The sequence below is a fragment of the Gymnogyps californianus genome, chromosome 3 (genome assembly GCF_018139145.2).
Source record: "Gymnogyps californianus isolate 813 chromosome 3, ASM1813914v2, whole genome shotgun sequence".
Taxonomy (NCBI): domain Eukaryota; kingdom Metazoa; phylum Chordata; class Aves; order Accipitriformes; family Cathartidae; genus Gymnogyps; species Gymnogyps californianus.
In genome coordinates, this window is record NC_059473.1 from 45,033,651 (window position 1) to 45,047,336 (window position 13,686).

The following is a 13,686-nucleotide window of genomic DNA, read 5'->3' on the forward strand; positions in this document are numbered from 1 at the left end:
CAGGTCAAGTAGTGCAACACTGTTAGGTATGAAGTAGAAAAGTTAAAGTTTACTGTAAAAGTTGTGAAAACTTCCCAAGAGCTGTCGTAGTGTACCAAAGACGACCCATTGGTTTGTGAATTTAGAACCAGCAAAACCTATTGTAGTAGAGGAAAAAACTTTGTGATACAGAGTGTATGACCTTTGAGGTCTTTGTTCACCTGTGACTGTTGTACTTGCTTTTTGCTATACTCAAGTCAAGCTATTACTGCCTGAAAGAAATAGAATTTTTAGGAAAGCCTTCTGGCCCTTTATATGGGTTCATTGACTCCCAGTCCTTCTCACCAGAAACAGGGGAATAATGAAGACTTGCATCTCACTTATTTTCATTAGCTTCTTTCATTACTTTCCTTTGGTCTCATTAAAGTTTCTTCTTACATCTTATTTTCTCTGCCTGTCAAAGGTGAACAGTAAAAATGCTGATAAATAATTCAACAAGAATCTTAAATGACGCTTGGGATAGAGATAAATGAAAAACTATAGCAACCAGTATAAGAAAACAAAGTGTGGTTATAAATGTGCTAATTTTGGCTGGCCTCAAAAGAGATGGCAGAGCAGGTTCTTGAAACAGCCTGGAGGGGATGGGGGAGAGAGGAGATACAGGCTTATCTCCCCAGCTGGCATCTGCTTAACAGGAGAGGGAGAAGAAACCATTTCCCTTTACTTGTCCCCTGTTCTTGTTTTGCCAAGGTATATCTTTCAAGTGATATTTGGTGCCACGCTTTGGCTGTTCCTTGCTTTGTCTCTATGAGAGTCCCAACTTCTGGCTGCCATGAATCCTTGCAGGTGTTCACAGTGCAGCTATTTGTGTAAGCCATGGCAGTCTGGCATCCTCCAGCATCTTGCTGCACTTTGAGTATCGATTCCCTTAGACACTGAAGGTATAGAAGTATTTGTTTTGGGCAAAAAAATAAGGAGGGAAGTTGGCCCCACTGAATACCAATGAAGTGTTGCTATTGTTTTGCATGTTTGCCTATTTGCTAGGTATTTTTGATATCTCTTTATTGATTTGTCATCATATGGTGACTTTTTAATTTATATTTTACTCATAATTTGTGGTAGTATTCAGAGTTGATATGTTGGGAAATCAAGAGATTTTTGACTATACATTACAAATACCGAGGAAAGGAAAAGTCTTCTATTTCAGATGTTTACTACGGTAAGAAGTTAAAGTGATGGAAATCATAGAAAGGACTTACCAAGGAACTAATGTGATGCTGCATAGCATACTATGATAAAAGTCTTGAAACAAGGTTATAAAAGAAAATCAGTGGAAATTTGTTAGATGTGTAACCTAATTACTTAAGAAACATGGTTTTTAACAGGTCTATTTCTTTGCAAGCAATCTATTTAGGATCTGATTGCGTTTTATTTTAAATTGATGGTGGTTCTGCTATTGATTTATATTAGTTGGAGGATCATGGCTTTAATTCATTCTAACTATGGTTTTCATCTTGAATTCCTTATTTCAGTTGACCTTTTTGCTAGATTAACATATGTAGTGCAAGTAAGGGCAGAGACAGAGCCAACCTCAGTCACTGGGTGCTACAGGTGTCGTTAGTGACAAAAGTAGTTCCACGCTTAATGTATGATAGTTTTTGTGATGAAACCATTTAAGCATTAGGCGGGTGAGTGAAATTATTTGACAGACATCTCAGAAGAGTAAATATCAGGTGGTGGCAAAATTTTGTGATAGCAAGTCCTCTGCCTGCTACTTTCAGCAATGACTGAGCTTCTGTCAGGGGAAGAAAGCCTCTGTGAATGTTATCCTCTACTATGTTCAGGAGGGGGGAACAAAAAGGCTATTTCTCACTGAAATAACACTTTTTTTTTTTGCCTGTGTAAAAGTATGTATTATTACATGGCAAATGGACTACTACTCAGATATATCTTTTTTTTTTTTAAATAATAGTTTTCTAAACTTCTAAAATGTTTGCGGTGACATTGCCACTGAGTTACCAGTCTACATTTCTCAAAAGACCCAAAGTTTCCAAAGTCAAAATTTGTGTTTTCCTCCTACGCTTACCAGGTAGCTACTCGTTTAGAGGAAACCTTTGAACTGCAGTGTTAAATGCCAGCAGCTCACATCAGCATCTTAGTGGTCCAGCTCTTAAAGGTGTTGTTCTATATGGAAATGTGTGATGGTTAAACAAATTCTCTCTGGAATTCATAATGCAATTCCAACTGATTCATCAGTTACTTTTATTGTCTGCCTCCCACAAGGGAAACTACTGCTCCTAAATTCAATCCTTTTGTAAGTGACAACTGTTTATTTTCCTTTGTGGTATGCTCCTTTGTGCAGGATGAGATAAACAAAGCTACCTTAGGTAAAGAAGTTGTTAGGATTATTCAAGGTATTAATAGAGAGGGTGAGGTGAGGACATTGCTGTAGTCAACCAACTTTTCCCTCCTTGTTTACGTTCACCCCTGTATATTTTGGTGTACTGACAGGATAACGCCTCTGGTCTTGTCCTTCCGTTCCCTGCTCTTACTCAGCTTTTTCTCAGGTTGCTACAGCAAAGGCAGTCGTTTGGACTGTAAGTCAGTAGTCTAAGATGAGTTCTGGCAGTTCAGCAAGTCCTTTGCCCAAGGAACAGATCTCCTGTGAGTTTCAGCAGTGAGTTTTTGGGATAGTTGATCCCATGGCAAGTCCACGTGGCCTGCTGGGCAGTTTGCTGTCATGCCATTGTCTGTCTTCAAGAATGGTCCTTGCTCGGCTTGGTATGGCTTGGTGGAATATCTAAAAGAAGAGCAGAGTCGTAAAGAAAGAGGAGATTAATTACGGCATTTGCGTGTAAAAGATTGAGAAGACAGTGTTTCCTCATGTTCTTACATATGTATAATTTGTGCCAGCGGCAGGAAGTCGTGATGAAGGGTGCATTGTGAATGCAAGTATACTTAAGTGAGCCCTGTCTCTGTTTAACACTTGAGTGTGTCATTTTTTTCTCCTGTGTTTGACTTCCTCAGCAAGATTTACAATATCAGATAGCAGTAGTGTATAATACGGTGAAGATAAAAGCTGTCAGATCAAACTCGATGTATTGTTTTATTTTAGCACAAGATACATTAGTAAGAGGAGCTGGGAGTAAAATGTGAAATTAGCATTCAACAAAGAACACAAATCCTATTGTTACCTTCTTAGAATTTGACTGGGGTGGGAAGGGGAATAAGTTGTACTAGTGATTTGTTTAATTTGCTTTTTATGAGAATGAATAGGAGGAAACTGCAGTCTTCCTAGCATGTAAACTAACAAATACATACTTGTTTACAAGGAAGAGTAGCTGACACACATCTCTCTCCTTCACCATGCAGAACATTCTGGTACTAGTACAACGAAGCAGTAAGAATATGATTAAACATGTGCATGTATCCTTGAAAGCTGACAGTATTGGAGACTTGGGTCAAGTGTGTATTTAGATGCTTTGCTAGACAACTGTGCTTAGCATTTTCTAGGGTGGAGCTAAGAGTAAATGGATGGGAAGGAGGAGCAGCTGGAAATGAACAGAACATAAGACTAGCAGCACAATTACTGGAATTATGACTCCTGCTTTTCCTTGACTGTAAGGCAGCCATTTAAATTAGCATTTCCATTTAGAAAGAGACTATGTAAAGATGTCAGACTGGGTTTTGCCCCTGAGTTTCTTTGCAGTAGTGAAAGAACATTAAAAACAGTAAAGTCAAGGTCCATCCTGCTGGAAGCTGGGGAAATATTCTGGGGAAGTTTCACTGTAGATTTGTCCCATTTTTATGTGCTGCTTTAAGTGTCTGCTGTTGATTGCTGGCAGAGGCAGGATACTGTGATAGCCAAGATACTTAGGATCTTAGCCATTAAAAAATTTTTTGTTTGTTTATATTGAATTGTTATACCTGTGCTTGAACCATCTCGGATTCAAGGAGGAAGTTCCAAAGTCTGCAAATTAAAATTTCTGTACTTTAAATAGAACAAATATAACTTTGAAAGTATTTGAGAAGCAGTAAGGAGGCTACATAATGCTGTTTTTTCTGCCACTGCTTTTATCCAAAATAAAGCTTAAAGTTAACCTTTGAGCTTTAGTTTCTTACGTGTAAAATAGCATAATTTATTTTGAATATGTGAGAAGGAAAGTGTAATCGTTGCTGCTAAGGTTAAGGTATGCTCACTTGAGTACTTCAGAATTTATTGCAACAACTTCTTATTCTGGTATGATGCATGTTTCTCTGTTCTCCATACATTGAGATGTATGACTGTTCTAACTTACATCTTCTTTTTTTCTTTAGTGTTTTTATATTGTTTTCCTGCAATTTCTCTTCTTGGTCTTTTCCCTCAAATCAACACCTTCTGTATATATCTTTTGGAGCAAATAGACATGTTGCTTTTTGGTGGTTCTGGTAAGTAGCCAGTTGCAGCCTGAGCTATCCCTTTCTGGGCTTATAACGTTAGATTAGAGTGTATTATTGCATGTTTTAAAGCACAGTGCATGTTAAAGCTCAAACAGCTAATGGTATTCATGTAACAGTGGGGTGAATACTAATAAGACCTCCTTGATTAGATTTCTTTTTTTCTTTTGAAAAGTTGTATACAAGTTGTACTGTAGGCTGCAAAATGTGGTTGACATCAGAGAGCTCTTTCCTGCCATGTCTGATGTGAATCTTTACTATATTTACAAAAAAGAAAAACTTTAAAAAATTTTTTCTGTTAAAACTCCGTTTAAAAAATAAAAAAATTGTTCCATAGTAAGGCAAGTTCACAAGATATTGGATGTGTGACTTTTTTTCTGGTGTTATTTCAGAGATTAAACAAAGCCCGTGAGAGTTGATGCATCGTTTTTTTTGTTGGTAGTGGGTTTTTTTGTTTTTCATTATAGCTTAAGTAACAGAAAAGATTGGGATACATCTACGCTGTCATCTTAGTTTGGATCAGAAACAAACTTCCTCCTTGTTCCCACTTACCACATGTTGTTTTGCATCATGGAATGATGTCAGAGTATGCAAACTGGATTCCATTTGGATGAAGCTTAAAAGAAAGGTGCACTGTAAGGGTGCACCTATTGCACTCCAAACACTAATGAGCCTACAGTCTGTGGGACCAGACTAGAGATAGTCTGCAGTAAGGCATCTCAAACATGTATATCAAGGATATGACATCCTCAGCGCTTTTCGTTCCACAGACCCACGCTTACTGCGTCGTTCTGCTTGCTACTGTAGACATAGCCTTCAGCAAGTGGTTAAAACTAGTACAGATGATATGGGTGTTGTTTGCTTTTTGTCTCATAAATAGCATAGCAGACCTGGAGGAAATAACATGTTGGATAAAGTCCTCATCCTATCAATAATGATGATTCCAGTGTATGTTGAACCCTAATTAAAGCACGGTTTTGCAGCCCCTATGTCTCCATTGTTGAGACTGCTGAACTCCTAGTTCTTTCTGACAACTTTTCCTACACTGCTTCTGGAAGCTCTCAAAGGAGGTTATAGCAAGAGATCAACTGGCATCCTTCTGTCTCCCTTTAAGTTTTCATGTATCTTAATATGGTGCAAATCATGGTTGACTGAGCAAGTTAGGATGCTTTTGGATGATACCAGAGCCTGTGTCTCAGGAGCAAAGGAGGAAAACTCCATGTGGACTTTGACTAGAAAATGGCCAGTTTTGTAGATCACCTCATTCCTCCTTGATAGCAACATGAAGAGGCATACTGATATTTTGGCAAAACAATGTTCAGTACAAAAAGCAATAGTGTGGGACCTCAGGTCAACGGAAAACACGTGGAGTACAGTGGCACTGGGCTTTCGGTCTTAGCTGTAAACAGTTTTGTGAGCTTATTTGGGGCATTGAAGGTGTTCTCTCAACAACCAGCTTTGTGATATCAGATTTCAGTCTCTCTACCTCTCATGATGCAAGAGCTGTTTCATTTTTTCTTTTGATTGCACATTCTCATTTAGGAAGAAATTAACTAACATGTAATGTCTGTATTTCAGCTGCTGCTGGGTTCGTATCTGCACTATACAGCATTTCCCGAAGCTTTGTGGTTCTGATTGTCCTATATGCTTTCTGCTTCAGTGCAGTGAAGGTAAGCCAGAAAAACAACACTGCAAAAATTCAAAATTTCAAGCTCAAAATTCATATAATCTAGGGAGACCAGCATTGTTTGGTGCTACATTGCCATTGTTGTTTATCAAGATAAGCTTTACAAGCCATGCTTCAGGTTCTGCCTATTAGCTACACTGAAATAGATTGAAACTGTAGTAGAAATACTGGAGTAAACATGTGTCTAATACCTGTGACTGTTTGCCTCTTACATGTATCAGTCTGAAATGATCCACTGAATTTCCCCTACAAAGACTAACAGCAGCCTTGGCTTAAAAAGCTGCAACTCCTATTGACCTGTATAAGCCAGGCTGAATTTGGTCAAAATTCCTAGTAAGGTCCATATTTCCAAAGGAAAAAAAATAAAGGGTTTTGTTGTTGCTTCATAACAGTATAGCTAAGAACTTAAATGTCCAGCTTGGGCAGACCAGTGTACCATCTAACCCAGTAATGTGTCTGCATCCACAGGGAAATGCAATATAGGAATTTAATGCAAGCCAGATGACTGTTTGCCACTCATTTCCCTAATATTCCACCAGTATCCACAATTGTTGGATTAGGGGTGTTGGAGAGTGTGTCCCTGCTTATTTCATTTGGTATCTGTGGACTCGTTGTCTGTGAAATTGCCAAGTTCCTTCCTGAATGTGCTGGTCCTGTCTGTCTCCACAACTTTGTGCCAACAAATTCCAGATGTTCACTGTGCTCTGTGCAAAGCAGTGCTGTCCTTCATTGTTTTTAAACTGATCTGCTAATTTCACCAAGTCTTCCCTATGCCTAGTATTGCAGGATTTGTGGAAGAACTGTTCTGCATTCACTGTATCTGCTGCCTTTGCAGTTTTGTAGGCATCAGTCATATCTTCCCCCAGCCATCTTCTCTTTAAACTGAAGAGTCCCAGCCTTTCCAGTGTCTCCTTGTAAAGCAGCTGCTCTCTCAGGAGCAGCTAAGTTAGTCGCCCTACTCTGCCTTCTCTTACTCCATTGTGACCTTCAGATGTGGAGAGTAAGTTGCGTATGGCGCGCAGGATGCAGGCATGCCACGGCTCTATATGCTGGCAAAATGACTGGCTTCCTTGTTCTTGGTACCCTTCCAAGTGATGCCCAATGTTGGGTTTTTTTGGCAGATGCTGCATTTTGAGCCATATTCAATCTAAAGCATTTAATTTTTTGCAGTTAATGTGTATGTCCTCTGCATTTTTTGTTTTATTTAAAAAATAGCGATGAAATTTTGGCTGCCTTCAAGTCTGCTGTAAAATTCCCAGTGACCACAGCAAGACCAGAATTTCGTCTTAGACTTGTGATAAAATTTATCCTTGAAGGGACAGTCTTTTGACAGTGTTTCATTACAGGCTAGATGCTGTCAGTCCCCATGCAGGGGTGCAACAGGATGTGCAGTAATTTACAAGCTAGCTGCTCTTGACATCTTGCAGGCATCCGTGAGAGGATGCCTTGTGGTGCTACACATGCATAGCACACATAGAGATCCCAATATGAGGTTCTACAACAGCCAAGGATGTATCATGTCAACACCCAGGCTGGTGATTTACACAGATGAGGGGGGTGATCACATGTTTCTTTAAGGGAATTCTTTAAGGAACATGAGCATTTCTATAATGGCTTTTAACAATTTTCCACTTAAAATTTTGAATAGGAGCCTTAAATCAAAAAAGGTCAATTATAATGCCTTAATGGTCTCTCGCAGATGATCAGAGCTGGCTGTGCATGTGTTCTTAACCACTCCCAATAGTAAGGTAAAATGTGTTAAGCCACCATTTTATCTTGCCCCTGGGTGGCTTGAGTCCATACACAATAAATTATGGCAACTCAGCTGCTGAGCAGTGCTGCATTAAGACACTTCAAATTAAATGTCTTTGAACATGTGGTGTACTCCCAGGGAATCTCCTGTTGCCAGGCTCACCCAGTATATCTGTTATACTGGTTTGACCTGACCCAGCTGTGTGATGCTAGAAAGCTTAACTGTTTCTTATACAGTTTCCTAAAGTAGCTAGTATTCCTGCTACCATTTTCTGGCTATATTAATGATTTGGAAACGGGCAGCTGGGATGGAGAAGGTGGCTTTCTGCAAGGATGAACAGAGTGAGAAAAATCTATAATGGCGGGGAGAAACAATGAGAAAAATGGAAAGAGCTATATGGAAGGAAGGAATTGCCACTGTTCAACAGGCAAATATCTGGGGAAATGATCATTTTTTTTCCCCTAAGGTTAGCGGAGGGTGATTCACTAGATGAGGGTAGGGAAGTTATGTGATGGATACTTTAAAAAATAGTTTTGTAAACAGTATTAAAGAAAAGCCTCTTAAAATATTCTACAGACTCCTTTCTCAGCATAATACTTTAAATTACAGCATGCAGGTGGCTTTGTAGATAAGCAATCTCCTTGTGGATTAGACTTCAAACTGCTTAGAAATATGCTCTTAATGCTACCCTGAAGTTGTAGAGTGCTGTGAAAGATTTACAAGATATCTGTTGTAAATTACCAATATTAAGTGCAGACTTTCTGTTCACACAGAAATTACAGTTAATTTGAATTTTTATGGCACTGTTCTTGTGAAGGCAGTTCTGAGGAGGCTAATTTAAAGCATGTAAAGATGATTCCACTTGCTTTAGCTCATAATCTCAGTCTACTGGGGTGCTTGAAATTTCATACATTTTTTCTTCTAGAAGTTATGAAATAAGCACTTGTGTTAACCCTCCCTGTTCTTCAGTCAGGTCCAGACATTTTTTTCCTTTTGGACTGTTGTCTAACATTGCAAGAGGATGATTCTTTGCTTGGTGGAGGAGTAGGAATTGGCTTAAATGTAAGAGAAGAATCTGATCCTGAATAGAGACCACTGTGAAAGGTGGTCTAATACCCCTGTAAGAAACTACAACTGTTTTGATACGTAGTGAGCAACAACTTCTGATCCTAATCAAATGAAGGTTTGGATTTTTGGTGCACTAGAAATTGCAGAGTTTAACTCAAAACTGAGCAAATGCTGTAGTCTGTTTCATTGAGGTGTTTGCACAATGGTGATAAGTACATGGTTTTCTTTAAGATAGAAATGGCATCTCTTCCACGCTTGCACTTTACAGCTATTCTTTATTTTTTATTTTTATTTTACTCTTTTCACTTTTAGTCACTTGGGCAAAACCAACAGAGCAAAATTTTCAGTATTTATGGAGGTCAAAAAATCATCACGATCAAAAAGATTCAGGGCAGGGAAACTTGATAGACCCTCTCTGGCACAGGAATTCTGGGTTGCAAAGCTTATTTCTTGGCTGAAATGTAGCATCCTCAAATGTAAACTCTGTTTATTGGCAGAACATCTTATAGCTCAGCAGCTGTAACTAACAGAGTTCTATTTCCTGAAATAAATTGCAGAGGAGAATGGATCTCTAAGTGGTTGTGTGCTTTTTACTGGTGAACAATTGCTCACATCAAATGCCCAGGCTGAAGACCCATTCCAGCGGTATCAGGCTTGAGCCTCTCCTTCCTTAAGTGGTTCTTGTGTTCTAATTATTATCTTGCAGGGTGAAATAGCCTAGCCTCATTTCTCTGTGTACATTAATTATTCCTAAAGGAAAGATATTATTCCTGAAGAAGTTCATTAGAAGAATAATTACTTTGCCACATGATTTTCTTTTTTATTAAAATAAATAAACAATGTTCATTTTATAATAGATCTGTGTTCTTGAGTTTTTCGTGTTCATTTTTAGAACAGAAACTATATATACATATGTACAATAGTTTGATTTAGTTGCAGTCAAATTTTGAAATGATTTTAGAATAGCAAATTCACAGCAATTAATTCTTTGCTCTAGAACTCCAATTTTAGGAAAATTAAAAAGTAAGAATTGAGCAATTGTTTTGGGGTATGTCCACGAAACAGTGTAAGTACTCGAGTTAACTTTCAATATGTGAATATAAGCTCTGAGAATTGAGACAAATAGGGCTGTGCTGAAATCCTGTGCCTTGTCCAGACTGATTTTGCTGTTGAATTATGTTGTATAAAACCAGCTGAGAGTCTCTATGAAAAAGCAGCTGTGGTATAGACGTATCATTAGTTTAACTTAATAATTGACATTGATTTTTGTTCAGATAAGGTGCCTGAGGAAAATTATTATACAGTATTCTCGATTGAGAGTTCATCCTATGATCTGCAGACAAAATTCAGCCTGCCCAATGAGTTCATCTGGCCCTGCCACTCTTTCTGAATGACCTTGCAGCATCTTTGCCATCGCGTGACCAGAAGTGTTTCTCTCTTATGGCTAAAATGCACATATCACCTGAAAGAGGATGGACAGATCTCTAGCCTTGTGCTAACACGGGATGTGCAGGTTGGATCATGTGGCAGGCTGCTGACATGTCCCATCACAGGACTTGATCAGAAGCCTATGATGTGTTTCAAGTGAGTGTCACTTTGAGCGAGTGGCTGCATACTCCTTACCTGGTGGACACAGGGTGTTATGTGACCAAACATGTGCTTTCCACACAACTAAAATAAGGGATGGTCTGTTACAAGGCCAGGCGCAAACTCATCGCGTGATGAGGAGACCTGTGTTTGAGTTGTGTGACTCAGACACTTGGAGGAGGAAGAGGGACGTGTTGTTTGGAGGTGACTGAGAAGTGAAGAGGTCCCACCTGCTGTGGCCAAGCGATCAGCTCCCTTCCTCAGAGTGTTCTTCAGCAGCTTTGCCCTTGCCTGATGTTTGTGTGGAGGAACTGTGGGTCTGCAGTTTGTCATGACCTCCTGTCGTGGTGCTACTGCTGGACTGATCAGTTTTCTTTTTGTTTAAAGCTGTCAAATTAAAAAGGAAAACCCAAAATTGTTCACAGTAGGGAAGTACAGAGTGTTGCATCTAAAATTATAACAGATAATTTCTCCAGAAAACCCCAAAACACAAAATAGCTGGAATTCCAGGTCTCCATCTGTGTGTTTGAGACCTTGAGGACTGATGGACAGGACACTGTTCATCACCGTTGTCAGTCAAAGGAGCATATTGTGAGTGGAGCAGGTTTTCAAGTCGCTGTCTGACATAGCTGGTGAACAGCAGTTGTTCCCTCTGGTGACGATAGGAACTCACCTGGATAGATTTTTGTTTTACAGTCATGTTATCCCAGTGATGCAAAGGTGGTTTGGCTACAGCTTTCAGGTGCTGTAAAGCATCTCTTCATACATCTTATCCCATGACACATCCCTGTCATGAGTGATATGACACCAGCTGCTTATCCAGCCTTACATACAACAGTACCGTGAACTTGATTTCAGACAAGAGAAGATAAATGTCTTAGCTTCTGAAGTGCAAAGACCTGAGTTTCTCCTGCTTGCTTTGAGATTTTTCTTTATCTCCCAGGTCTCTGTTTAATGGTATCATCCCTCCTTATTCCAGTTTTTTTCAGGTCCTCTATGAACTTTCATTTACTTTTGTTTAATAAGAAGCTCTAAATCCTAAACATAGTTTTATCACCTCTTTTGGTTATTCCTTGGATTGTTACATCTAATAGCAGCAATTTTTCAGCTCGCTACTTTTTTGAAGCTATTGAGTTACTGAGTTTAGTTTAAAATTATCTGCATTCACTTCAGCCTGGCTTTATTTCTGATCTCAGCTTCAGTCCTGTAATCTTGAACAGAAATTGGCAGCTCTGATAGCTACCTTAGCTTTGGTATATGAAAAGGTTATCTCTTTTTCCTGGAGGAAGTGTTTTTATTTTTAGATATTACATCCATCAGATTGGAGGCACAGGAACTTCTGTGCCATCTCTTTCACTTGACTAGAGTTGCCTAATGTGCTGGTTTTTGTCTCCTGCTCCATCTGTTTTGTGCTCTGTGCCCAAATATTTAACAGATATTTAAAAAAAGAAGTCGGGTATGCCCTCCTGCTTTTTCCACAAATATTCAGTCCGGAATTTAGCCATCCTGAGATCAGTCTTTAGCATTCCAGCACATCAGTGTTTTGCTGTGGGGCAGAAGAGCACATCCCCAAAGGTTTCTGGAATCAGTCAGCTCTTCTCCTCTGCCTTCTGTTCCAATCAGCTGGTTTGGATTTGAAACTTAACCAGAACCAGTTAATTATTTGTCATCCAGCTTTTTTGTTTGGTTTGTTTTTATTTTTTTTTAAACTGCTTAAGGAACTTGCGGTTTATCTTAATCAGCCTGGAAAAATTTCAGATTTTGGACTTGGGTCAGAAAAATTAAACTGATGTGAATGCGTTCATATGTGGCACAGCTGCCTCCTCCAGCTCTGTGTATGTGCATATTTTTTTAATGAAAGTTATATAGTTTCCATTACCTTACACCTGAAGAAAGTATTTTCTGGTAACTTATCGCTTCAATGGACAGTTACTAAAATCCTGGGTGTATTTTAAACCATTCTCAGCTCACATTATGTAGTTTGGTTTGTTGTTTAATGAGTTTTAAACTCATTAATCAGAATAACAGTGCTTCTTGATTCCCGTTTTCAACGACGTAGGCTTCATCTGTGTACTAATAATTTTGAAATATTTGTCTTAAGGTTTTATAATGGGAATGAATTGCAAGCATATGTCTCCCTCAATCTGCTAAGACTGCCCAAATAAATGTCTAAACAGCACTGAATGGGCCCATGTGTATAGACAGAATTCCCGGATGTGTAAGTGACCAAAAATAGAGGTATAGGATTATTAGACAGCTTTGTTTCTACTGCATAAAATACTTCCAGCCCTGTTGGAGGTTTTCAAGACAAGGCTCATCAATTTTATGTACTTTCCAATTTAGAGACCCCTGAGGTTCAAGCAAGAGCTGTTAGTGTTGATTTTGTAGAGAATTGTCAGAGATCACGTGTTTCAGTGAGCGATGTTTGCAGCCATAGTCAGACTTGCACTTTAGACATAACTTCATTAGTTACACTCTTAGTTTTCTGTGTATAATAAGGACTTATTGTCCAGATATAACACAAGAAGTAAATTATGCCTGCAGAATCCAGTATGGCCAAGGGTTACTCTTGCAGAAGTATGTCACTGTGTAGGAATGTAGAAATCTGCACTTCTTGTTTAGGATAAACTCTCCATTATGTGAAACACGAGTATCCATGCCTCCTTCCTGTAGTTGTTGCTCATCTTACTCTCTAGCTGAGGAATCCTAGTCACAGACCAGGACCCCATTGTGTAAGGTGGTGTGCGCACACACCTGCATCAGTCCCATCCTTATGGATTTTAAATTTCAGCAATGAAAATACGGTCACAGATAGCAGCTGGGAGTGCAGAGAAAGAGACAATGTTACTCAGAATGGGCAATGGTATCTTTATTCTGGTAGCTTATCGCTTGTCAAGTTTTTGGAGCTCTTCTGGGAAAGTAATGTTTTGTTTTCCATGGATGATGGGAAGATAAGGCTGGTGGGCATCTTTCCCTAGAATTTGTCTCTAACCAGTGTAATGCGAGGCTCATGAATAATTCACATTTCCTGGTTGTTAGTGTTCACTGAAAATGAGTATCCATGGTAATATAGTTAAGCTTATAGTTAACCTTGTAGAGAACAAGTTGTTGTTACCATTTTCTCATACCTTTGGGAGTGGGGAGGATTCCCTTTTACAATCTCATTCAGAAAGTC

General features: G+C 39.0%; 1 protein-coding gene across 1 annotated transcript in view; it reads left to right on the forward strand.

The window, feature by feature from the left end:
* PCNX2 (pecanex 2) overlaps positions 1-13,686 on the forward strand; it is a 162,162-nt gene that overhangs the window by 51,849 nt on the left and 96,627 nt on the right. Inside the window, exons 14-15 of the mRNA XM_050893555.1 lie at positions 4,297-4,407; positions 5,995-6,086. Coding sequence (XP_050749512.1) covers positions 4,297-4,407; positions 5,995-6,086 — 203 coding nt within the window. The remainder of the gene's footprint in view (positions 1-4,296; positions 4,408-5,994; positions 6,087-13,686) is intronic.